Source organism: Suricata suricatta, chromosome 13, assembly GCF_006229205.1.
Source record: "Suricata suricatta isolate VVHF042 chromosome 13, meerkat_22Aug2017_6uvM2_HiC, whole genome shotgun sequence".
Taxonomy (NCBI): domain Eukaryota; kingdom Metazoa; phylum Chordata; class Mammalia; order Carnivora; family Herpestidae; genus Suricata; species Suricata suricatta.
In genome coordinates this window covers 58,418,333-58,444,337 of record NC_043712.1, presented here as the reverse complement: position 1 = coordinate 58,444,337, position 26,005 = coordinate 58,418,333, and the positions used below count along the sequence as shown (strand labels likewise).

Sequence of the window (26,005 nt, the reverse complement as noted above, 5' to 3'; positions counted from 1 at the left end):
ACACAAAGAAATGTACAATATTTTCAATATTTAACCTGTGGGTTGCATATAATCTTAATGGGAAATAGACAGAAATGCTATTTGAATGTATTCTCCACATCACTCTTTTTTCTAAACACTTCTATTCCTGTTCCTAAGTATATTTTTGCTTTCAAAAGTGTTTTTCTACTCTATACTCTATATTTCATAGACTTGCCTTCGTGTTAACATCTCTCAATAGCTCTCCATTGCACATTAGAGCTTAAAACTTACAAAGAATTCAGGCCAATAAACAAATTTTTTAAATCCCAGGATACTGTATTGTAAAGAGATAGAAACAATGTAAATTTCATTTACTAGTAGGAAAACAAAAGTAATAGCTTAGATGTAAAACGTTCATCCTAGAACTACATGGTGTCTCCTGCCTCATCCTTTGAGTGGAAGCCAAAACTGAAAAAAAAGTCAAGTGTGTGTGGCTGAATCAAAGTGGTGTGTATGCTTTCCAAGTAACTTACCCAGATGAACTGTACCCCCCTTTTACAACCATGATATCTTACAAATTAGAAAAAAAACTTACTTTGAAAGGCATGGCAGAATTATAATTTTCTGGAATTTCCCAAGACAACAGCACTGAAGTCTTCATTACTGCTTTGACATGAAAATTTTTTGCAAACACTGCTGGAAAAGGAAAAACAGTGTATTTAAACTACTCCTAAAAACATATGACCTGCCTTTTTCCAGCATGGACCATCGGATTTAAGTTAGATGCTGTCTACTTTGATCAGAGAGAGAAGTGTGGTTTGCCTACCTGTTCACACTATTCACTTTATTTCCCCATTCTCCTAAAGACATCTGTTTTTTTCTCCAATTCAGTCAATTATATTGTATTTTCCTTACCTGAGAACATTGGGGTGCTGTCAGCCAGACTTGCTTGGCATTCTATAACTGAAATCTAAGGCATCCAAAACATATTAAGTTTTACATACTTTACCTGTTTTGCTTTGGCTGAATCTATTAATAGGAATGGTTCGATCAGTTATTTATAGCTTCAAAATACTGATTTCCAAAGACCGATATTCCTTTAAAAGAGGAAGGCCATAAGCAGACAAATCCTACCTTGATCCACAGGAAGTGTCCTGAACTGGACACTGGGACTATATGGCCCGGGCCCTTTGCTCGTGTGAGCACGTACTTTTACATCATAAGTGGTATCTGGTTTTAAGCCACTGAGAGTCACAGTGGTATCAGCTGGAACAATAAGCTGCTCCATTGGAAGAAGAGGGATGTTGATATCCCTATACAGAAGATTATACTTGGTGATAATGCCATTTCTCTCTGCCAGGACAGGTGGCTGCCAGGATAACTGGACAGATGTTGAAGTGGTGCCTTCTGAATGGAGGTTTTGAGGAAATCCAGTTGGGACTTCTTCTGGAACAGAAATCTCCTTCACTATCTCTTCCCCAAAGCCCACTTTGTTTCTGGCTGAGAGCCTGAAGATATAGGATGCTCCTTTATGGATGTCTGTAGCAGTAAAGTGGTCTTCTTTCTCAGAGAATTCAAGAGTAGTGAGTGGCTCCATATCTTTCCTGCCAAATTTTAGACGATAGCCCTGAAGAGGTCCGAATGTGTCCACCGGGGGGTGCCACTGAATGAGAGCAGTATTCATTTGAGTGTGGTTAATCACAAGCCGGGGCTTCCCTGGAACTGCAACACAAGGGATGGAGTGCTGAGACCAACCGACACAGATGTTCACACTTCAATCACTGCTGAGTGGGAGCACCACTCTGCAGGAATCCCCATTTCTTTATTTATGAATAAAAAAAAAGCCTTGGTCTATATACCTTTGTAGATATATGCTTCTTTTCATTCTTAATTATTAAGGTAGGCTGAAATACCAGAATTTGTAACAGAAACAAATAGGTTTATTGAGACAATAATTTAAGGGAGTTTAAAAAATATCTTCTTATATCAAACCTTCACACATATGAAGGTTCATGCCACACAGAAATGAAGGTGAGTAAAGATTAGCTAATTAGATACAGTTAGTAAGAATCATAATTATAACATATTTAATTACTGGGTACCTGTAATGTACCAGGCACTGTGCTAAGATGTAGTTTCTCACTTGATTTACATTTTTCACTCCTGACTACACACTCTGATTAGTTATTATCTTAATTTTCTATGATAAGAAAATGACACCCAGAGAGATAGAAAACTGCATAGTCAGATGTGTGATAATTGAGAAAGCTCTAAGACAAACCCAGATCCATCTGAATCCAAAGCCTAAACACTTAATGATACTCTTATGTTCTCTTATGTCTCTGTAAGTTTTTTTATAGGTACAAAATAATGTTGCTTTGAGTTATTATGGATATGTAATTCTTGTCTATCCTGTAGATATATAATGATTATACCTGTGGATAAACTATGACTAGGAAATTCTTTTTGATTAGTAGGTTGGCAGAAAATAAAATTCAGTTTTTCTTTTCTCTTACAGAAATTATAAACTGGATTCACACACCTCCAATATAGGCTTGGCTGAGCAGTATAAAGGCAATAAATGTGCAGATATCTAAAATAAGCATTGCCTATTTCAACACTCAAGTCTCAATTGATTAAGAAAGATCCAAAATTATAAATGGAAACACTAAAATAATCTTTTCTGTGAATAAGATCCAAAACTCTAAATAATTTTTTGTATAGCCACTAAAAAGTGATGAGCCAGTCTTAGCTATTAAAATAGATGATGTTATTTCTTTCTCTGGGATTCACATCGCTTGGCTATAAGTTATATACTTTCTTCTCCTAATAAGGAGAAGGTATATATAATGATAGTACCCTTATCTTATGGCCAACAGTAGTTTGATACTTTATGTAAGACATCTCAGACTAATTAAGACACAATTATAGATATAGGTGAAAGAAGTGTATTTTCTTCATCTGGGATTCAATTTCAGGAGTTTATCTTTGGCTGTTTACCTTTCAATAGAGGCTGGTTCCATAGCCATTTGGCCTGCCTCCACTGAGCATGTATCTCCTAAGCAGGGCATTAAATTAGCTTGATACAGTGCTATTCTTAAAAAAAAAAGGGTGGGGCGGGGAGGAGATAGAGAAAGAAAGGAAAAAGCCCAGAAGACATTGCCTTAAAGGAGTTTTGCCATCTGTAATCCTGCTGCTTGAGGCAGTTCCAGGTGGCAGGATGTAAGTGAGGCAAATCTTACGACATTTAGACAAATTTGGCAGTGAGCATGACACCCAGGAGGGTACTCAACATCACAGCTGTTCTTTGCTTCATGCCTTTACACTGAGGTGTGTTCCTAAAAGTTGTGTGAGAAGCGATTCGGGAGGAGTAAATCAAATCATAGTTTAAATGTTCCATGGGAGATTGCTATATAAAGGGACTGGAGGAGAATCCTTTTGTAATTACGTCTTAATTTATTGGTTTTACAATGTCAGGTCTTCCTTTATGCTGGCTTTTCCTAATGGGAGGCGATCAAACTAACCCTAAAAAGTATTAAGAAACTGTTCTTCAGAGAGGAGCAATCTGATATTTTGTAGCCTTTTTGCTTTTCTTTTTTCTGTTTCCCATCTTTTATGTGATTTGCCCCCTCCCGCTTAGAATCCTCCAGCAAGGACTGAGGAGGTGAAAATGGCGAGAAAACAAAACCATGAGTCATCAACCCAGTTCAAGATGGCAACTCCTCTAAAAGGGTTTGTTCCTGGGAGGGGTTGAAGCTAAGGAGTGGCATCCCTGTCCACATGATCTCCCCTCTGGACAGTCATAGGACTTGCATTTCCACATCATTCATATCTCAGTTCAAATTACTTTCCTCTAAGATACTTTCTCCGTTCACTCTTTCCAATGGCTCCTAGGGGACTGACCTTTATTTTTCAGCTTCTCTGAAAGCATCACTTACTTATTTTTTTATATACTCCTTTATCTATTTATTAGTTATCTAGTCCTACTCAGAGCATAAGTTTCAGGAAGGAAGAATAGTTCTGCTTTGTTGACTGCTGTATCCCCATTACTGGGAGTATTATCTGACATGTACTAAGTGCTCAAAAACATATTTGTTGAATGCCTGACTGAATAATTTGGGAAATTTGCTTTGCTTCTTCTGAACTGTGTATACATACACAAAAGTTGACCACGGCCCACTTGCTGCTTCTGATAAAATTCACCATACTATTTGGAAAATTAGTATTATTGTCACCAGGGAAATGTTCAAGGCACATATATGCACAGATACACTTACCTGCCCCAGTGGTGGACACCAGTTTGGGCTTGCTTCGAGCACCATCGCCTTTGGTGGTATAAGCTGTGACGGTGAGGGAGTAGGAAGTTTCAGGCTGTAGCCCAGAAATAATCATGTCCTAAAATGACACAATAGAATGACACTGATTCAAAACACCACAAATGCCCTGGGGGAAAATCAAAGCATCCATCTTCATTCTATGCATGCTTCATTACTCCCGGTAGCCATGCCAAACACTGGAAGTTTCATGCCTGGAGCTCATGTTATGGATGATCTGCTTTCATGCTGACATTACAGTGGGGACTTCAGCCATCCTAAGAGGTAGTTCTAAGAAGTAGTTAAAAACACGAAACCCTAAGAAGTAGTTCTAAGAAGTAGTTAAAAACATGAAACCTGGGGCCAGAACTCCTGAATTCTTTAATTGAAACCTTCATCTCCATATTTATTAGCTTGGTGATCCAGGGCAAGTGAGTTAACTCCTCTGTACCTCAGTTTCACTTGTGAAGGTGGGAATAACAGAAGGATTAGAGGAGTTATATCAGGTAAACATTCACAACTATGCCTGGCTCATAGAGAGAAATCCATAAACCAGCAGTAATGTGATACCACTAGCTCTCAATATGCACCCACTATCGCCTGGCCCACAGACCAGTGATGGTGCTGATGCCAATGTAGCTTGTTCTATCACCATGCTAGAATTTTGCCAAATGGCTGATCTGTTGGAATTTGATATCTTAACAGCCAGAGAAGTTTTCTAGGACTCAGGTAACATACTGGTTAATGATATAGATTATGGACTAAAATTATTACACACTAAGGAGAATTTTCTGGTGATCTGGAGTAAGCTATAAAACCAAAGAACAATACTTTTTCTACCACGTCATGAATGTGTGCTCAATTAATTCTATTTAGAAAATGTTAAATATCACAAACTATTGAAACTCTAGTTTTCTCTTAGGTAGGGCTCCAAACTGTGGTAGTTCTAAGACTTAGATCTGTTATTCCAAACTGGAGATTATATGATTCTTTACATAGAGTGGTTATTAATTTGTTCTGTTATTTTCTTCAGAGTTGCTACATATACATGCACACGCATGCACGCGAGTGCACGCATGCGCACGCGCACACACACACACACACACACACACACACAAATACCCACATTAAAAAAAAAACTACCTTTCAGATATTTGGCACACTTTTGATTTCAAATTAAATATGGTTAGAGTTAAGAAATATACAATGCCACTGACTTCCATATCGGAAGACAATGCAAGTGAGAATTCATGGAATGGACTGGATCGTGTGGAGGACAAAAGGATTTTGCTGTACAAGGCTGGAAGGGGCACCACAGAATTCAATTGTTGAATCTGATCCCAAATATCACAGCTTTTGACAGTATTCTCTTCTCAAAATGGCAGGAATATCATCAGAGTTGAAATTCAAAAATTTCAGATTTCATACCGGAGAGCCACTAGAAAAATTATTCTGCCAGATGAATAGGTTAAATTTGGGAGAGAGATTTTATTTTCAGGACCTTGGAATGGTTTACATTACAGTGACTATAAAACCATCCAAATCACCCAAGAGTAGCAGTAGATACAATGGGTATTCCAAAAATTATAATGGGAAAATGCCAGCATTATTGTGTCCAAGGTGCCTCACACATGCTACTGGATTTCTGCTGAATGTAGACAAGGCTAGGAAGAAAAAGCAAGGCTTGCGTCAATCACCAAACTTTATGGAAGAAATTTATACACTCTGAGACTTCTACATGTCTTTTTCACTTATAAAATTGGGATTAACCACACATGTCCTTTCTCTTGCACAGACTGCTACAGGATAATAAATTGTAATGCAATTTGAAATTGGTCAAACCATCTGCAGGAGTATAATCACAGCTGGACACACCTCTGTTGGCCTGGATCACATCATCTCTTGCATTATGTTTTCTTTCTTTAAACTGTGCACACACTCACTCAGGGATTTCTATACTCTCTGTGGAGTGGGGTGGCTGATATCATGGCCAATGTTCCTCATTGTCTTTGTCTTCTTCTAACTGATCTCCATTCAACTTATTGCCCCTTAACAGTCAGTTAAAAGTTGGCATTCTGAGATGTTCTGAAACAGTTACTGGCTTGCTGTGTTCCTCTCTAGTCCTAAAAAACACACATTACCAATCTTTAAAGAATTTTTTTCTGTCTATATCCCAAATTCAATTTGTCTTGATTTAGCATCAGGGCTCCAATGGCATGTACATTGTGAATATGTGGACAGTTTCCCTTGACTATCAATTGTTCCCTCAAGTTCAATTTAACTGAAGCTCAAATGTCATTCCTTGCAAATGACAAACTCTCCTCCTTGCTTCTATACTTTAATGAATGTTAGAGCATATTCCAAGCTTATGAGTGATCTTGATCTCTTTTTCTTCCTAAAATTGTTAGCAGGTTTTGTCTTTAAAAATAGTGACCAAAACTGTTCCTTTTTCATTTATTCTGCTTCAGTTTTGTTGAATTTTTATAATTTCATGACTGGTTTAGTAAAAGAGTTGTTTTTGCTTCTCCGTTTACTCTTCTTCCTCTCTAATCTATCCACTAAGTCATCGGTGTTTAAGCTGCAGACAATGACTCATTTATGTAGGTCATGAAGTCAATTTACTCAGTTATAACCAGCATTTTGGAAATGAAACATATGAATGCATTGGTCATGATATTTAATGTGTTTCTTACTATGGATCACAGTCAATAAAGTCTATAAAACACTATTAGTTCCATTAAAACTGATACCTTGCCCACCATATATACTAACATTCCCAACAGGAGCCCTGTGTTTTGGCAAAAAAAGAAAAGAAAAAGTAAATGAAAGAATACCCTTACTAACCTGTATCTTGTTTCTATTTTTAATTTTCTATATCATTCCAGTGTTGAAAGGTTAAAAGCCAGGTTTTTAGCTTGACACTTCAGGTTTTCCCAACATTATATTAAAGGTTATCTCTTAGCCATAGTTAGAGCTAATTTACTGACCTGAACCCTTTCATTTATGTTAAATTGGCAAAGCTCACTATCAACTGACTATATCACATTACTGAGTGCTCCAATGACTGCTTTTCCTATACTTTACAAAATATGTTCCACGGGGCTCCTGGGTTGCTCAGTCAGTTGAGCGTCCACCTTCGGCTCAGGTCATGATCTCACAGTTCATGGGTTTTAGCCCCGCATTGGGCTCTGTCCTGACAGCTCAGAGCCTAGAGCCTGTTTCCGATTCTGTGGCTCCTTCTCTCTCTGCCCTTACCCCACTCATGATCTGTCTCTCTCTGTTTCTCAAAAATAAATAAATCTTAAAAAATTAAAAAAATATATATGTTCCTAACTCCAACTCCCCAAAACACACACACACACACACACACACACACACACACACACACACACACACACATTTTCTATCTCTACAATCTTTACTTATCTTTCAAGTTCAAAACTAAGTTTCAAGACCTCTTCTACCATCTTGGTCCATGGCCTTTGAATTCACAGCTCTTACTGACAACGTCACTCATTTATTAATTAATTACACATTGCTTGAGGTCACTGTTTTTGTTGTATTTTATGGAACTTTTCTGAACTTTACATCCTTCCTAGCCACTAAGTAAGCACTTAGAAGGCAGAGTCACATCCTATGATCCCCATGGAAACCTTTACATAATAATACACTCTCAATAAATAACATAATCCAGTCATCAAAATATTTAAAAAAACTCCTTTCTCATATACTTTCTACTTCTTGGCACGGCTCATTCAATTTTACTCAAATTTCTATGGGTATAAGAGAATTGTCATTTCTAGATATAATTAGTGCCAGATCTACATTGTGTTATCCACCTAAAATGCAACACTGAGGTAGGATTTATGAACAGCCTATAGCAAACAGCTTGATATCTCTCCTCTGGGACGCCTCCACTTGAAGCATGCCTCCTCTAACTGTGTCATAAGGCAGAGTTAGTAGCAGCCATCAAAACAACATGAGCTCATGATTTTCTTAGGCAATCACTAGCACCGTGCTAATTTCACAAAACAAAGCCTAAATAAAAAGGATACCATAGAGTGAAGATAATTTAAAAATAATTTGTTAGTTCATGCATCCAAGCAACTTGTGATGACATATCACACATAAGTAAAAGAGGGGTGTCAGAAAAAAGCAAGCATTTGTAATCTGTTTTTGACAAAGCAGTCAAAAAAATTACTCACATGTTCAGTAGTATCATCAAATTCCCACTGATTGAGATTAAGAAGGTTGGGGAAGAGGGAAACAAAATAAATAGAAATGAAGAGAAATTTGTAGCCTTAAAAGGCAATGGTGACCTCCTTATATTAAAAAAAACTGAAAAAATAAGCAATTGGTGCAATGTGTACAGTAAAATTCCAAAGAGTAGGTATGTATGCTGCCACCCTCACTCTCAATTCAGAGGCCAAAAGTAAATATGCTTTGTATGGTTATCTTTAAAATCAGCTAATAGATATTTTTAATCTGAGGTTCATTGGAATGAATCAATAAGGCATAATGTAAATCTGATATTTCTAATCATACACTACTTTATGACATTTATTTTGACTTTATCCTTACGTTATGCAATTATGTCACTAATTAGATTAACACCTTTCATAAAATATTGGAATCTTCTAGCCCCAGGGAAGTCTTGCAAGATGCAATGGAATTTCAATGAATAGTTAGGGAGCATATGAGGTAGGCCAAAAAAAAAAAAAAAAAAAAAAAAAAAGGAAAAAACAAGAACCACCAAAAACATATGCACATTAACAACAAAAAGACAAAGTAGAAGAGAGGGGAAAAAACTGCTGACATTTAAGGCATTTTGTACCACATAATTCCATTAACCACAATGAAAACACTGGCAAAACTACAGGTTTATAATGTAGAATTATCTAGGACATGAAGGAGGACATCAGAGCATGGTGGCCATACATTTTCTTCTTCATATTTTTAGACTTACGAAGAAAACATAGGCAACAATGGCTTTATTAATTTCAGATTGTGAGTACTTTCTGTTTCACAGATAGCACAAAATAAATATTTAGGAAAAGCAAGTCAACACCCAGAGTCTATAGGACTATGAATCTGAAAAATAAGTTTACAGAAGTAGACTTTAAAACCATGCAACTGGATGTGGAATTGATTAAGTAAGCCACTCATCCAGATCCTTTTAGTTAAAACATTTCAAAGTGGAAGGAAAAATAAGCAGATCTGTGAATTGATTATACTAAGACATTAGGGTAAATGCTTTCTTAAGCCACAGGGATATATAATGATCTCTTGTTCGCACAGAGACAAGAATGCAAAATTTGGCAACCTGATAAAATATTTCTCAATTTGGCTCACAGTCGTCCTCACTGTCACACAAAGGAGGGACTTTTTTACTGAAATTTCAAAAATTCCAAGCTCCATCCATTTCCATGCCCAACCACCAATTTGCTAGATAAACACAGAGCTCCCCTATTCATGACATCCCATCACTACTGGAGCCAACATGGGTTACATGTAAATTACATGGGTTACATGTAAACCCCGGCATAAGATATTAACTGAAATCTTCTTCTTCTTTTCAGGTAAATATGTAGAATACAAGTGGATTTATCATGGTATTATCCTTTGAAACACCTTAGTTTCAAAGAAACTAAAAATAGAAACCTAATGCTCTGCTTTAAACTAATTTACAAAAGCCAAGGTATGACTGCATGGTTATAAACCACTACTCTAGGATCAATTAAATTTCTCACATACTCAATTATTTTTCATACTATTCTTAAGTTGGCTTAACATAGGGGATTCTCATTTATTTTATGGGAAACTGTAAATTAATTTTTATGGTTATTATCTTCATTTTCAGGAAATCAAATAATTACTTCTGAATACATGATTTGATTAAGTACTAAATAAAATACTATCTGGATAGCTTTCCTCAAATAAGGACATACCCTCTTCAACTGCAGAAGTCTTACACTTAGAAATTAGATCAACTTAGTTCCAAAGAGTTTTAGTACAGCTACTTAGAATTCTTTCTGTTAATTTGATTAAAATCAATTCAATTTTTTTAAAGACAGAAAGGCAAACTGAGATATAAATGTAGAGTTGAGTATCTGTATTTTAAGAAAAAAATGACATGTTTTTAATTAGGCTTGAGTGTCAGTTTATTACAATTCACTTCCTTACTTGCTATTAACTTTGAAAAGTAAATGCACATCATGTGCTTTAAAGCTGGAATTTGTGCAGGATTTTTAAAATGTCAAAAAATTAAAAAAAAAAAAACAGGGCAGGTCCGTTTCAAGGTACAGACTGAAATACAAGTATACTAAATAAATAAAACCATAGGTATGTGATTTCAGAGGCTTACCTGTGCATCAGCCAGCATGACGTCCTTCAGCATGGGCTGGCCCTTGGGTTCGCCATTTTCCATCCTCACATAATGCACCTGGTATCCTCTTATCTGGCCATGCTGCTTACTGGGCACAGGTGAGCGCCATGAGACTTTAACAGATGTTGAGTTGACAGCCTCTACCTCGACTTTGCGAGGAGGACCACTAGGAACTGGAACAACATCATTGGATAAAAGAAAATTACAGGCACTTGTCTCACCCAGTCAGAGCATTTTCTTTACTTAGGTTTAAAAAAAAATGGGCAGACCCGCTATGTCTCCTTTGTGGAATACAAACACTTTCAAGCAATGAAAATGCTCAACCAATCTGCTCTACCTTGTAAGAAAGATCAAAAAACATGACCGATGCCAAAAAAAAAAAAAATGGAAGAAAAAAAGAGTATCAGAGAAATAGAAAAACATGTAAAAAATGTACAAAAGCCAAGGAAGATGCTTTGAGGTTCAAAGCATTAAAGCACAAAGAGGAATAGCATTGAAATAATAACAAAAACTGGTTGTTGACTGTTGTGTGTTTTTAAAGGTTTCTTTTTAGCAGAATAAAAAGATTCTTGATTGTGTGGGTTTTCTTCTCTCTTTTTTTTTGTCGTATCAAAGGTTTTCCAAACAACAGATGCCAAAAATTGAATGTCGAGCATCAGTGTCTCTGAAATATGCAAAACAAAAAGGCAACAAGAAGGTAAGAAGACAGTTTCAAAAAGTTTACTTCAAAATGTAAAAAAAGTTATTTAAAAATGTCAAGAAAACCACAGAAGACTTTAGACGGAAATATAGAGAATGGCCTGGATTGCAAGGTCATACCAGCAAGCTGTTCTTTTAAAGGGAAGCAAATTATTGTGTTGAGATTGAAAAAAATAATTGCCCAGGCTGCAGCAAAGATAGGTCTTTGGCAAAAACTACTGAAGTCATAGCGATGCGTGGTAAAAAAAGATGAGCAGAAGTAAAAAAAACAAAAACAAAAACAAAAAACAACGGATTACCGTTAGCCTATCGAAAGACAGCAGACCAAGACTGTCAGAAGGGTGCAAACTGACGGAGCAGAGGCAACATACCATCTTCATCAGTTCGAATCAACACGGAGAAGCTCTCGGGGCCAGGGCCGACGTCTGTGTGGGCTGTCACTGTGATCCGGTACTCAGTCCATTTTTCCAGCTGTTCCAAAAGGTACTTAGTAGTGTCCGAAGGAATTCCCAAAATCTCGTGAGGTTTGTCATCTTCTCCATCCACGGAGGTGTACTTGATGGAGTATTCAGTAATAATGCCATTCTGTTTTTCCACTGGTGGAGGTTGCCAACTTACCAAAATACTAGTGGAACTTGGGCTGGTGCAACTAATGTCTTGAGGAGGAGCTGACGGCTCTTATTTTGGTAGTGAGTTAAAGGAGGGTTTGAGTGAAAGGGCAGGAGTGGTTGGAAAAAAAAATGATAAAACAAAAGAAAAGGCAAAAATAAATAAACGAACAATAAGGGCAACAAAGTGAAAATAAGGCTTTGAAACTCAAAATAAAAATTTAAATTTATGTACCTTGGCTTAGTAATATGAATAAACCAAATAATGAATAAATGACCAGAAATAAATGTTAAATAATGGGTGGGGGGAATATGTGAACATGAAATCTTGAGACAATAGAGCCTCAAACAAAATTACCTACCTGCAATTTAAATTCTTCTTCTAAACCAATCCCTCAGTATTTCCCAGCCCTACTGCAGACTACCCAACTTTAAAAAAGCTGTAAATACGGCAAGATTTATTACATGAGAGTTGGATGATGCTTCCCAGATGCTGTTTCCATCTTTCCCTTCTATATCTAGAATGAGGGTGAGGCATGTACAGTATTCATTCGTGAAAGGGTTTTCAAGTGTAAGGAGTTGTAGTAATTGTTGGATGCCCTTCCATCAATTCCAATTAAAAAAGAAAAAGAAAAGAAATAAAAGCCCAAATTTCAAAGTGTTCCCTCTGACTATCTGAAAAACTGAGCCAGCCTGACCGGTTTTAATGAAAGGTGTTAATCTAGCTATGATTGTAGCCCATATAAGTGAGCATGCAGAATCAATAAAGGATGAAATGCATAGTCCAAGATTTACCTACCCGAGGGCAATGTCAGTCTTGTTGATTCTGACTGTAACTTATACTTACCCTACGTCAGCTTTCAGCTTTTTAAAAGAATTTATTTTAGCACTTCTTGAGACACCATTACTAGTAAAGAATTAGATCCCACCAGCAAATTTTGGCAAAATCAATAATAATCTATCCCTTATAAAATGTCAGTAACACAGTCATTAACAAAAGCTGTTTAAAAAAATATCCTGAGAACCATCTGGAAAAGATATGACTTATGTGCAAAATCTCTTTCATTTTGTACATGGTTATTTATATAAAGTTTATATAGAGTTAAGAGAGAAAATTTCTTATTATCCATTTTAAAATAAAATGGTCAATTTCTGAGCAATTATTTCCACCAAATTACCCAAACATATCATTACTTGAAAAAAATTAAAAAGCAACAAAAGCAATGCAAATGTTATCATAAATTAGTTTAAAGTTAACAATATAAAATTCCTAAAAAACAAATAAGAGGAATAAAATATACATACATATATATTTATTTATTTTAAGGTGATTGATATGGTAGAATCAGTAAATCATTTCCAATTTTGTGTATGCAAATATGGAGTTTCAGTATTTCTTTAGACTTTGTGTATCTTAATATTATGTAGTGTCAGGTGTATCTAATTGTTTACAGGATTATCTTTTTAAATCTACATGTCTCGTGTTCTTCATCATATTGAATCAAAATGAAAAGCTCCCTGTACTCATAAGAAGAGAATTCTCACAAAAAAATCTTATAAATTTAAAGTAAGATTTGTAAAATCACTGGAATATCTATCATTTTTATTGATTCTAACTACAGGTTCTTATATTTCAAATTATGAAACTATTTCATATGCATTATCAGTATTCATAATAAATTTAATAGTTCATGTAAAAGCAAGGACTCATTTGTAATTCTTTTTAAAAAGCTGATTTTGTTTTTATTGCATTGATACCTTCAGACTTTCTATTCTGTGAGAATATATTCAACATCATTTGAAACTTTTAAATAAAATGAGTAGATAAGCTTTTGATGTGGTTATAAAATGTCCATTGTATCTCTGTGTATGTAAATATATACATATGAATGTATGTATCCCTGCAAAAATGCCAGTTTTGTAAGCCAGGCAAAATATAATATTGAAGCATGTCACACTTCTTTTAATTAAATTCCTCAATTTAAGAATTATGTTCTACAATAATTCAAAATAAAATACAAAACTGCATTGATTTACATGCTTCAGTTTATAAAATAAGGGAATTTAAGGGAATAGGTTATTATCACCAATGGATTAATAGGGCCTGAATACATTTTTACCAATGGTCATGTTTTGAGAAAGATAGAGAATATATATTTATTTTCAAAAAGCCTTAGAAGATGTTAAATTTCTATAGAAAATGAAATAATAGAAGATTTGCTTATATGAAAGAAAATTCATTTTTTAGAAAATGTAAATTTCATCTTTGCTGATAGGCCTAAAATTTAGGTCAACAGAGCATCCACTTTGTAAAATTCACTGTATTGCGATCACACAAATCTACTGCATATGTAACTATCAAAACTCACATATAAAATATAAAGTATAAAAAATACCTAAGGAATATCTCCATAAAACTGTTCAAGGTAAATGGTTGTTTAATAAACTAATTATGGAAACTTATTAATAAAGACCAAACAATTGTATTATTATAAGTTACCAAACTTTCCATCAAAAATAAACTTCCATATAATACTTTACAGAAAGCAATCTTCCCTGGATATAATGAACCCCCATTGTGATAAACAGAACTATGCTTTAGGGTAAGATTTTCCAAAAGGAAATTGAACCTGAGGAAACAAAATACAATTTAGGATTGCAAATGTACTTGTGATTTCCACTGTTCGTAAATTTGTCCAGATACAGGTTTTCTATGAATGTTCCAAATTTCCACATGTACTACTTGCGGACTTAGTAACAAACTGGCCACAAGAGCTGAGCTTTTCTCTGAGTGAAACAAATATATGAAATAAAGACCTGTTTGTTAGCAAAGATAAAACCTCTGTGCTTAAAAAACATACAAATTTGGTCTTTTTTTGCCTCTTTACTTCGCTAAGCCCTTTTGTGGTTATTTGGCAGTGTTCTCAACCAGAAGACTGCTGTGCAGCCTTATAAATCATTAAACAGGGCCTGGTAGAACTTTCGCTCATTTTCCTCATGGAGCTCTCTGAACTTCTCAGACTTCTTTCAGTTTAGGAAGTGGGAGAGTGGGATCTGCTATTTGGACCAAGTTGGAAACCAACACAGGTCACGATTGTAATCATCAAAGTTGGATGCTTCCTAGCATAGAAATTCCTGACTAGCAAACATATTAATTAGCTGATTTGTTTGTTGGTGGGGAAAAGGCCGCACCACCTGCTAGTAAAAAAGGCCTGAAAACCAGCAGAGAGAGACACCTACTTGACTGCATGGTTCTGGCTGATATTTCAGCTGTGGAAGCACCCAGGCCTTGGGGAGAGCGTGCAGCCAGACGGAAGTAGTACAAACTGTTTGGTTTCAGCCCTTGCAGCCTGTAAGATGTCCCTGGCTCGATGGTAATTCGTTGCTGTGGATAAATAACAAAAGAACTGGGTCATTTTCACTAGGATTCACGAAAATATTTTCATCACACTGCCTGGAACCTCAGATTTCTGTTATTGAGGTTAGAAAGGCATCAAAATATTGCAAATAGAATCCACAGTTAGTATCTAGGACTCTATCAGGGGAATTATACAATGATTATCTCAATGTTTAAATGGTCAATTTCTACAACAACTAAGGCAACCGAATACTAGAAGCCACAGATCTTTCTAAGGATGATCCAGTTACCAAATGCATCCGATAAGAGGAAGGCTGAGAGGCCACCACCGGTAAATGGGTTGTATTTAAGGTGCATGTGTTGCTGTGGTGTAACCCACAACAGAAACTGACACCTGCCCCTGATGGTGGAGTATGGCCAACATGTGCAATTTCAACTGAAGAAGGTCTTGCTCCTCTCCCAAGACCTTCTGAATTTAAACAGGAGCAAAGAAAATATGATGAGAAGTAGCATCAGAAACTAGTATACAGGTTATATGTGGTTGCTACAAAAAAAGATTTGAAATTGCAAAGTTCTGGTGGGATAAAAATGATGTTAGCTACTGAAGAAAGCTGGATAATTTATATGACACCATATCGGTATTCTATGTTGATTTGAAACAATTTTAAAACTTTTTTCTTTGTGGCTATAGAACACAAAGAAAAAAGTCAGAAACTTTCTGCAAATTTTACCATCATAAATTTTGATGTAAGGCTTTTGAAGTAAGGTTTATTTAACTGAATGTTAAAACTCTTACTTTTCATGTTTAAAACTTGAATTGCATTTTATCAAATATATAGCTATGGGTAATCAATCTCATATTGAACATTAACCTGTAGTAAGCCTTAAAATACACACTAATATGTAATCTAGTAATGGAATAAATAATCTTAAGGCTTTTCATTGAATACAGTTTGCTGTTCACACAAACAGAAATCAGTCAAGGGGAATTCAAATATAAATCTAGAGAAAACATCCCTAAGGGTTTCTGGCTCACAAATAAAAAAGCTTTTAGAAATTGTAGATTTCCCAAATGGTAAGGAAAAAGGGATTCTCCAAAGAAACAATTGTAAAACGGAGTTGGTGTGCTAACATTAAAGCATCTACATCTATAGAATTCTCAAAGGATTTTCACTCTTCTGTGCTGTTTTTATTTTGTTGTTTCAGTTGGGTAGTGGTAAGGAATTAAAATAAATTAATGTTGAATTGTATGTCTAAATAAAAACTGGTGTTTTTATTGAGGTAACATATAAACTTTAAATTATAGCAGTATTTTAATTATATAACTTTTTGAGTGCTTAATTCATATTGGCTTTGTTAGCTAACTCAAAGCATTCCATTTAGAATCTGGTCTTTGGGGATTCTGCTCAATTCAAACAGATGTAAGAAGATAAAAGTTTATAGGGACATATTAATTTACTAACATTCAGAATGATATACCATAAGTTAATTGATAATATTTCACTTAGTATGTGTTTTAAAAAGGTATTCCTGTCAGTAGTTAGGGTTACCTAGCTTTGTGAAGATCTTTTTAAGATAAAGAATGTTAAGCAGTATAATAACATGACTTATGTGGATTCAGTTGTTAAATGTAATTTTACTGATATTTTTGTCCTAAAGCTCTTGGATTGGATTTCACAATAACAAAATGTTAGATGTATCTTACTACTGATTTCTATAATTTATACAAAATGCACCCAAAGGGCAATATACCCCAATGTTTAAAAAAATGGATTCCAGAACCTAACTGCCTAGATTTTCAAATACCAGTTCTGCCATTCAGTAGTGTGAGATTTGGGGGAAATTGTTTAAGTTTTTCTGTGTTTCCATTTTGTTATATGTGAAATCAATTGAAAGTAGAGACTAACTCATGGCACCATTGTAAGAATTGAAGGAGTTAATATATGTGAACTGCTTACTATACCTGTTAATATATGTATTAGTCATCTTGTTTTTCTTTTCAGTAACTATTAAGAACTCTCAGCCTTATGCAATCCACCATTATTTTATTTGCATAGCATATTCAAGCATTATATGTACTTACTTTCATATAAATAACTGTTGGCACACAAATAAATGTTTGCTATGGGGCCTCTTTCTCTGAAACCAGTTTGGACAAATCCTAAAACCTTGCAGCTCACTTAGTCACATATTAGCAGTGACTTAAGTACTACAGTGCAGAAGAGAAATAAAGGAAGTGTCTAAGTCTCATGGACTATACTCTTTTAGATACTTTCAGAAGAAACTTGGGAACCTGCAAATAGGAACAACAACTGTTTTATTGTTGTTTGCCCTCCATCCTCCCAAAGAATTGAAATCAATATTCTGTTTTTTTCCAAGTTCTTTTTTAATGAATGAATGTGACCCACCAAAGTGGTCTATAGATACCTGAACTTTTAGCAGAACTTGGGCAAATACACAAACTAGAGTTGTGCCCAGGAGAGCAAATGCTCAGAAGGTGAGAAGCACAGTCCTACCTCTTCTCCATGCTCCCCATCTTTGTAGACCAGTTCATAGCTGGCAATGGTGTCTGAACGCGGAGGTGTCCAAGACAGCAAAATACTTGTTTCAGACTCAGGTTCTGCTTTGAAGTTTAGTGGTTGCCCTGGTACTAAAAACAGGAAAGCAAAGGACTGAGCTCACCATCAGCATGAGTATTCATAATCCTTCCATTAGTGCTCTGCTTAAACCTCTCAAAATATATCCACATATAACAGCTTAATGGAGTCCTACGTCATACTGTACCTGTCCTTGAGAAGTTTAAAGTCTATATAAGATATAGTAGAATTATCAAATACAGGATAAAGCAATCTCTAAATTTCAACTTAAGATTAATAAATTCATTTAATTATATTGTTGTACTAAGTGAGATGATTTATATAATGCAATTGGAATACTGTCTAAATCATAACAAGTGCTAAATACATAAAAACATTATTTAAAATTGAGAACTTAACCTTCTAATTTCTGTATAAGTCTAATTACATGAAATAGAAGTGGGGGTTTTGATTTTTTACTTTGCTTTTCTGTTTGGAGTGTCATTGAAACTACTGTATTGTAAATGACGGAAAATAATTGCATATGTTAAAAAATAAATTGTATAAAAAAAAGAAAATGATATAAAGGCAAAAAAATAATTATGAATTACTCTAATCAAATATAAAAATGTTTTAATTTTTAATGGGATCATGTAATGGTGACATTTCCTTTCTTTCTTCCATGAATCATATATTGCAAACATTTTTCTAGGTTATTTAGATCCATTATTGAGAAGTTGTCGTGGAAATACCTTAACTTGCTTATCTAATATTCTCTTGTTGAATAAACTATCTTTGCTGCTTACCTATGTAAACAACAATAGATTTAACAAATTTAATAAAACCAAACATAAATCATTAAAAAAAATAAAATAAAATAAAATTGAGAACTTATTCTCTAGCACTATGTTTAATTTTCAAAATTATTGCCATTAGGTTTATAAAGTCCTACCTTCACTCCATTAACAAAACCTATTGGTAACCAGAATCACTTAGTATTTTTTTCTTACCAACACACATTTTGAATAGGAGCTGAAGAAAAACACAAAATATCCATTGCTTTCAAATACTTACCTCTAAACTCTAATTGGCTTTAAATGATTTAATATACCAGGCCTACTGTAAGCTTAATACTGTCCCTAGTGAGATGGAGCTCACTTACCACACAAATCAAAAAGTTTGGAGAATATGTTTATTATCCTAAAAATAGTAATTTAACAGCTGCCATCTATAATTCTCATATTAGTCATATAACTCATGCAATAGACAATTTGGAAGAGCTATATATCAGATGTAATAAAGAATGGGACATCTATCCATTTTAAAACACTTTACCCAAACGTTGTATTAGAATAAGTTTTACTGACCCCAACCTCCTAATAAACACCAAATTCCATTGGTCCTCTATCCCTTCTACACAAGCTTAATGTAGTTCAGGGCATCACTAGCCCAGATACCTTTACATTGCTCTTGGCCAGTGTCTGCTCTGACTCATTGTTGCCCATGCTGTTCTGGCCATTTAATATTTGAATCATTATCCCTGATACTGTGGCATGTTTCAAAGCACTATAGTTGACCACAGGTCCTTATTTCCATAAGTAAACCTGAGAATTCTGTGTATATTTAATAAAAATCAAGAACACTAACACTTTATTCTGAGGGTAAAAGAATACCTACAGGGTTTTTGGCAAATGGGCATAAACACTGAAAAACATATGAAGAATAACATACTTTGTAACTTCTTAAATAATAGTTGAAGCATCATTTTCATAAGTAAGATCTTTGAAAATATAACATGTATTACTTTTTTCTTTTGTAGTAATCTCTCTTGTAGTATGACTAAAAAATTGCCTTTTGTTTAAAAGGAGAAAGTCTAAACAGATCTACCAGAAAGGTTTCTAGGAACCTCATTTTATTTTATTCCTCTACTTGGTCTGTTAACGTGTGTGTGTGTGTGTGTGTGTGTGTGTGTGTGTGTGTGTACCTGCATGTGCAAGGAGACATGCTCATGTTTGGACTGATGCATAAAGCAACCAATAGTCAGTGCTTCATATTTCTAATTGCATTCATTATCTTTTCTCTTTTCTTGTCTCCCAGGGCTTGAGATACTCATTAATTTGATGCCTCTGTGAACATACTTTCTAAGCAGGGTATCTTTTTTTTTTTTTCCTTTTTTCTCTTTAAGTACTTGCCCAGTAAGAGACCTTACTTACATAATCATCCAGACTGAGAAACAGAGACAAAAGAAGATAAAAAGGATCAAGAGCAAGAGAAAGGGGGGTAGAGGGAAGTAATAAACAGGAAAATAGCAAAGCAAATAGAGAACACATTAGTTATAAAAGGGAAATAGCAAAAGCACTGGCGGGAGCAACAATGAAAGCCAAGAACAATCAGACAGATGGGAAATTTATAATTGAATTTTATAATATTCAGATGATTAAAGGAGTTATCAGCCTAAAATACACACACATGTATGTGCTTACTTCTTTTCTCTACTTTTGTTTCCTTTTTTCTTTCTCCCAGCTTCCACAAGTCCGGGAAAGAAGAGCCTTGTCATAACTCCTGACTTATGCCAAACCGTAACATGGTCTTGTCAAAAATTAAAAACATGAACAGAGCTGAAGACCTGCTCTCAGGATAATAATTGCTTGTTATGTATTTCCTCCCTGTCTAATACTAATAATGAACTGACATTGATTGAAAACATCTTGGGGATCTAATTAACTTTTTCTTAAACTGTTTACAATTTTGCTTTTAATTTGTCTTGAACAGATTCCCAGTGGGTTTCAATGTTTCATCCTTGTTTAGTAACACAAACTTCATCTGACCCTCTGATTCTATTAAGACACCTCTCCTTCTGAATAGTGAATTATATAGGCTCAAAGTTTCAGAGGTGTACGGTCTATTCTACTCTTGGACAAAATAAGCAGTGGTCAGATGACTTCAAATAATATATACAAGGTTCTCTGCTTCTACTTTGTCCTTTTGAAGTGGTCTGGAGGATAACTTAATTTACTAGATTTTAAACTTGTGGTAGAAATACAAATGTCTAGAGGGATCAGGCAAATGAGTACGAAGACCAGGTGGGGCCTGGGGATGATGGGAGAGTGCCTGGCCTGAAAGAGTTGGTAGTATTCAGCTCCAGGAGATTGACGCTTTTGCTGTTTTGTGCATATGTGGGGGCCAGTCTTACCTGAACTTCTGATTTTTCAACAGAAGTTGGTAACAAACCTTCTACATAAAATCTTGCAATTTTTAACTATTTGAAATTAACTGAATTAATTGAAATTAATTGAAAAATACTCTAGGGGACAAATGATGTCTCCAGGCAAAATCTAGCAAATAGGCCAGTGTTTTAGGAGACCCTTTATTATGTCAGGCTCTATGTTCATAAATACCTTTAGGGTGTCACTACTCAGACTTCCCTAGGAATTGAGGAATCACCTAAAGAGATTGCTTCCTCAGAGTCATTTAGTCATAGTTGAAACAACCACAATGAAACTGAGGCATCAAAGAAAACAGCTGCAAAATTAATGGATTTATTTTTGCATTCCTCAAACATAGTAGACCTAATGATCATAATATATGTACATGAAAAAGCACTTTAGGGGAGCTCCAAACGGTCTTACTATTCTGTACTATTTTGAAACACAGGGAGCACTTCATCCTATCAGTCAGACTTTTATACCAAATGTTGTGGCCACAGGTTCTATTAACATTTATGTTTGTGTTATCTACTCACTCCATCCCTTCTCTTTCTCCCTCCCTCCCTCCCTCTCTCTCTCCCTCCCTCTCTTTCTCTTTCTCCTGCTCTTTCTTTCTCTTTCATGAGAGAGGGAAACACTTTATGTTTTGTATAATGGTCTCAGAGTTTACACCTCAAACTTACTGGCATTCTTTTACCTTTCCTTCTTGTTTGTCTCTATTTTATGTTTATTTAAGAGCTTTTCTGTGTTATAGCATTTCCCTCACCAGCTACCTGAACAAAATTTTATAAGAAACTCTTGAGATTCTGAAAAATGCTTGGGAAAATAAGAAGATCCCACCCAGAAACTTCAGCACAATTATTCTACATTAAAGGGAAGAGGCGTGATAATACTGACCATAAACCAAATATAGAACTTAGATGAGGAAACAAGAAATGCAGTTAGAGCTTATATTTTTCCCTTAACATTATATTTAAGAAATTTTTGCATTCTGTAAAATGGTGTCAGCATTTTAATTTTCTTCGTGATTACTTAATCTCCATAAGGAAATAAAATATGAGTTATCAATCCCCTAAAATAAGATTATAATCCCATTGATAAATGTAAAGGATTTTAGTAGTACTGCTATTATGCTTCATTTTAAATATTGGAAAGCAACTCAAAGACAAAGAATGGAGAATGATTAAGAAATGGAGGACAAATCTGCACATCATCTGAAATGCTGACCATATTAGAAGATATTTTATTTTACTCAATATTTTACTTTGAGTAAAATTTACAGAAATAGCTCTAAAGAGAAAAGGGTTAGGATGCATTAAATGGCTATAGAACAATTTCACTTAACTATATTAGAAACAAAAATATCAGAGAGACTGGAAAACTTATTATTGCTAAATACCTAGTACTTTAATAAGGTACACATTTAAAAATCTGTCTAGCATTTTAATAAATAATAACAACAATAAAAGCAGCTGCCAGAATTATAGCCATAGGAAAACAAAACAAATTTTAAAATGAAGAATCTGACTTGTAAGTGCTAAAAATATATCATTGATAAAATAACTACTTAACACACAAGCACCTGCACAAATCTATCAATTGTCATCAAATATCAATAAGAAAAAGTTAAATTTTATTATAGTTGTATTTATGGCAGAGCTTCTGGACTTCTTTTAGCTTCTTTGCTAAAACTATTTCGAGAAAGCATATAAATTGGGCTTATAACCTCAACAATTGGAAATCAGTCTTTTTCTAGTTTGCTTATTTAGGCCTGCTAACATGTATTAATGAAATGATTTACCAAAATCTGGAAACCCAAAACATGTCTCTAAATGTCATAGTTTTTAAATAACATTTTTAATGCCTAGAATTTGGAGTAGAATTAGCTTCTTGAAGAAGTTTAAAGTTGTGACTACTCAGTATTTATTTAGTTAATATACATGTTTTTTCCTTCCAATGACCTCTACTATTAAGATATACACATATAAATTAGTAGTCTTTTCCCAAGAATATATTAAGTGCACAGAAAAATTAGAGGTCAGATATGTTTTCTAAAGAAAAAAACATTAGGATTTAACATATTTAGAAAACCTACAATTAGCATGAACATCAGGCAACATTTTAGTGTATTAGGATTGAGATATAATTTACTACATTCTCTACCACAGTTTTATTTGTACTTCTTTTATGTAATATAGTGCTGTTTGTTCTTATTATAATTACCTATACAAGAAAACTACATAAAAGATCCTTCCAAAGTGTGTGTTCTAATAGTGGAAATTTTCTAGCACAATATAAATTTCCCCCTAGACAATGGCCATATACTATATTCTCCATATTTACAAGGTGAACTAGTTGCAAGTAACGGTAACACAGGGAGTTAAAGCTATCAAAAAATTGGAAGATTAATCCATGTTTCTAGAAAATAATTAAGCAAAATATTTTCATATTTAAAACCATCTAAAGATTACTTAATATTATCAACTATATGAATATCATTATTTAAGGGAAATAGTAACTAAAATAGATCATATTTTGATTTTCTATATTATCAGAAATACATAAATTTTTGTCAATTCTGTTTCCTTCAATATGTGTAACAATAATCTTAGATGAGATAAAAAAATGAATAATAACTTTCCTCTTAAATTCAGTTTATTACTAAATATGGGTTCTCCAGAGTCTGATTTTAAACAAAAATAGTACTACTAGTGCCAGGGAATTAAAGATTAAAAAATGTAACAGGCATCTTTCAGATACAGAAGACATAGAAGTTTATGTCTTTGTACATATGAAATTAAAATATACTTGAGGAATTCATACATATTAATCAGTAAATGTTCATATGTTTGGGAAAGAAAACTGCGGTGAAAATAATCATATCCTTTAGTTTTATATAACCTCTCTAAAATAATATTTCATAATGATTTTATATTATTGCCCAGCTATGAGCCTAAGAAATACCGAGTCAGCAAGAAAAAAAGGAGCAGCTCAGCATTAATTATAATAGAACTAACATCACTGTATTTGGCAGGTGTCCACTAACATCAAATGGCCTTTGTTAATTAAGCCTAGGGAAGATATCAAATCATTGTGCTATTTTGGAAGGTTTTCTTAGCCTATCGATCTTGGCAGGCACAAGTCATTATGTCATTATTTATCTTCTCAATCAATAGGTATGAAAAGTACAACTATTATACAAGGTTCTTGGAAATCATGTAAAAATAGAGATTGGGAATAACTATTCTAATGCATCTGTAACCCATTCATCCCAAGTTCAGAGTCCCTGGATCACAGTAACTTATGTTATATTATGTCCCTTAGGGATACAGAAACCAAAATATGGTCTATTTAAACATCAGTCTAAATATTTCAGAGAAATTCAGAAAATTTCAGATCTTCTCTGTTTTCTGAATATAAGGACTCTCATGATTCCCAGAGATTCTGATATTTTCATTGACTTTAGTGCCAAGAACTATTTGGTATCTTAGATAGTTAAATCTTCCTCATATCAGAAAAAAAGTTTTAAAACATTATAGATTTCTATATTTAAATTTGTAGTTAGGAAATTTAAAACCAAACTTAGTAATCAAGTATAATATCTTGTGAAAAGAGGTATGCCTTTCATTACTTTCAGATAAGCTTATTCTTTTTTACATCTAAATGTTTTACAATTTTACATCTAAATGGTTTTGCACTGGGATAATCTAATATCCACAGAAGTAAATTACATATAATTCTTAAATATAGACATGAATAAATGAATATATGTTTACTGCCTCTATTTATTTATTGAGCACCTGGTGGGCATATTCATCAAGCAGGCACTAAAACTATCAAAAAGCAAATTATTATTTTTAAAATGATGATGCCTTAAAGTGGCTAGGGTGCCTGGATTTAAATTCTGCTCCCCCCAAAATTAAAAAAAATAAATTCTGCTTTCCCACTTACCAACCTTATGACCCCAAAACAAATTCCTAAGTCTTCTTCAATTCTCAATTTACTTATTGGCAAGTAGGATCATTTCACATGTACCTAACTGGGTAGTTAAATTAATACATGCAAATTACACAGAAGAGTACCTAGCATATGTTAGCTATTTTTATTATGAGGATTATTACATATTATTTATTAAGTTATATAATGTTTGTATCCATTATGTAAGCTATAGTTTTGTTAGGGGTTGTAGTGTATCCCCCAAATTCATATGTTGAATTTCCAACCCTTATAATGTGACTGTATTTGGAAATAAGATTGTTGCAGATGTAACTATTTAAGGTGAGGTCACTAGATTGGTCTCTAACCCATTATGACAAGAATCCTTATAAAAGGGGAAATTTGGACACAAGGACATGAACACAGGGAGAATATAATGTGACAGTGAAGGCAGAGATCAGGGCCATGCCTCTACAAGGCAACAAGCAGCCAAGATTGCTACCAAAGCACCAGAAGCTAGGTGAGACTTGGAAGCCCCCCACAGCTCTCAGAAATAACCAATTCTATGGACACCTTGATCTCAGACTTTTGCCCACCAGAATGGAGAGACAATAAATTCTTATTGTTTAAGCAACCCAGTCTGTGGTATTTTGTTACAATAGTCCTAGAAACCAAATACAACCTCTAAACTCTATAAGGTGGTTATTATTTTATTTCTTTACTTAAAAATTTTTTAACATTTATGTATTTTTGAGAGACAGAGAGTGACAGAGCATGACAGAGAGAGGGGCAGAGAGAGAAGGAGACACAGAATCTGAAGCAAGCTCCAGGCTCTGAGCTGTCAGCACAGAGCCCGATGTGGAGCTTGAACTCATGGACCAGGAGATCATGACCTGAGCTGAAGTTGGATGCTTATCTGACTCAGCCAACCAGGTGCCCATATCTTTTAAAGTTTATTTCCTT

The 26,005-nt window shown here is 34.5% G+C and overlaps 1 protein-coding gene across 1 annotated transcript in view; it reads right to left on the bottom strand.

The window, feature by feature from the left end:
• Positions 1-26,005, bottom strand: part of PTPRD (protein tyrosine phosphatase receptor type D) — a 402,643-nt gene that overhangs the window by 161,728 nt on the left and 214,910 nt on the right. The window contains exons 11-18 of the mRNA XM_029920345.1: positions 17,841-17,974; positions 15,207-15,351; positions 11,730-12,035; positions 10,639-10,832; positions 8,480-8,506; positions 4,239-4,356; positions 1,096-1,683; positions 557-657 (exon numbers count right to left, since the gene is read on the bottom strand). Coding sequence (XP_029776205.1) covers positions 557-657; positions 1,096-1,683; positions 4,239-4,356; positions 8,480-8,506; positions 10,639-10,832; positions 11,730-12,035; positions 15,207-15,351; positions 17,841-17,974 — 1,613 coding nt within the window. The remainder of the gene's footprint in view (positions 1-556; positions 658-1,095; positions 1,684-4,238; positions 4,357-8,479; positions 8,507-10,638; positions 10,833-11,729; positions 12,036-15,206; positions 15,352-17,840; positions 17,975-26,005) is intronic.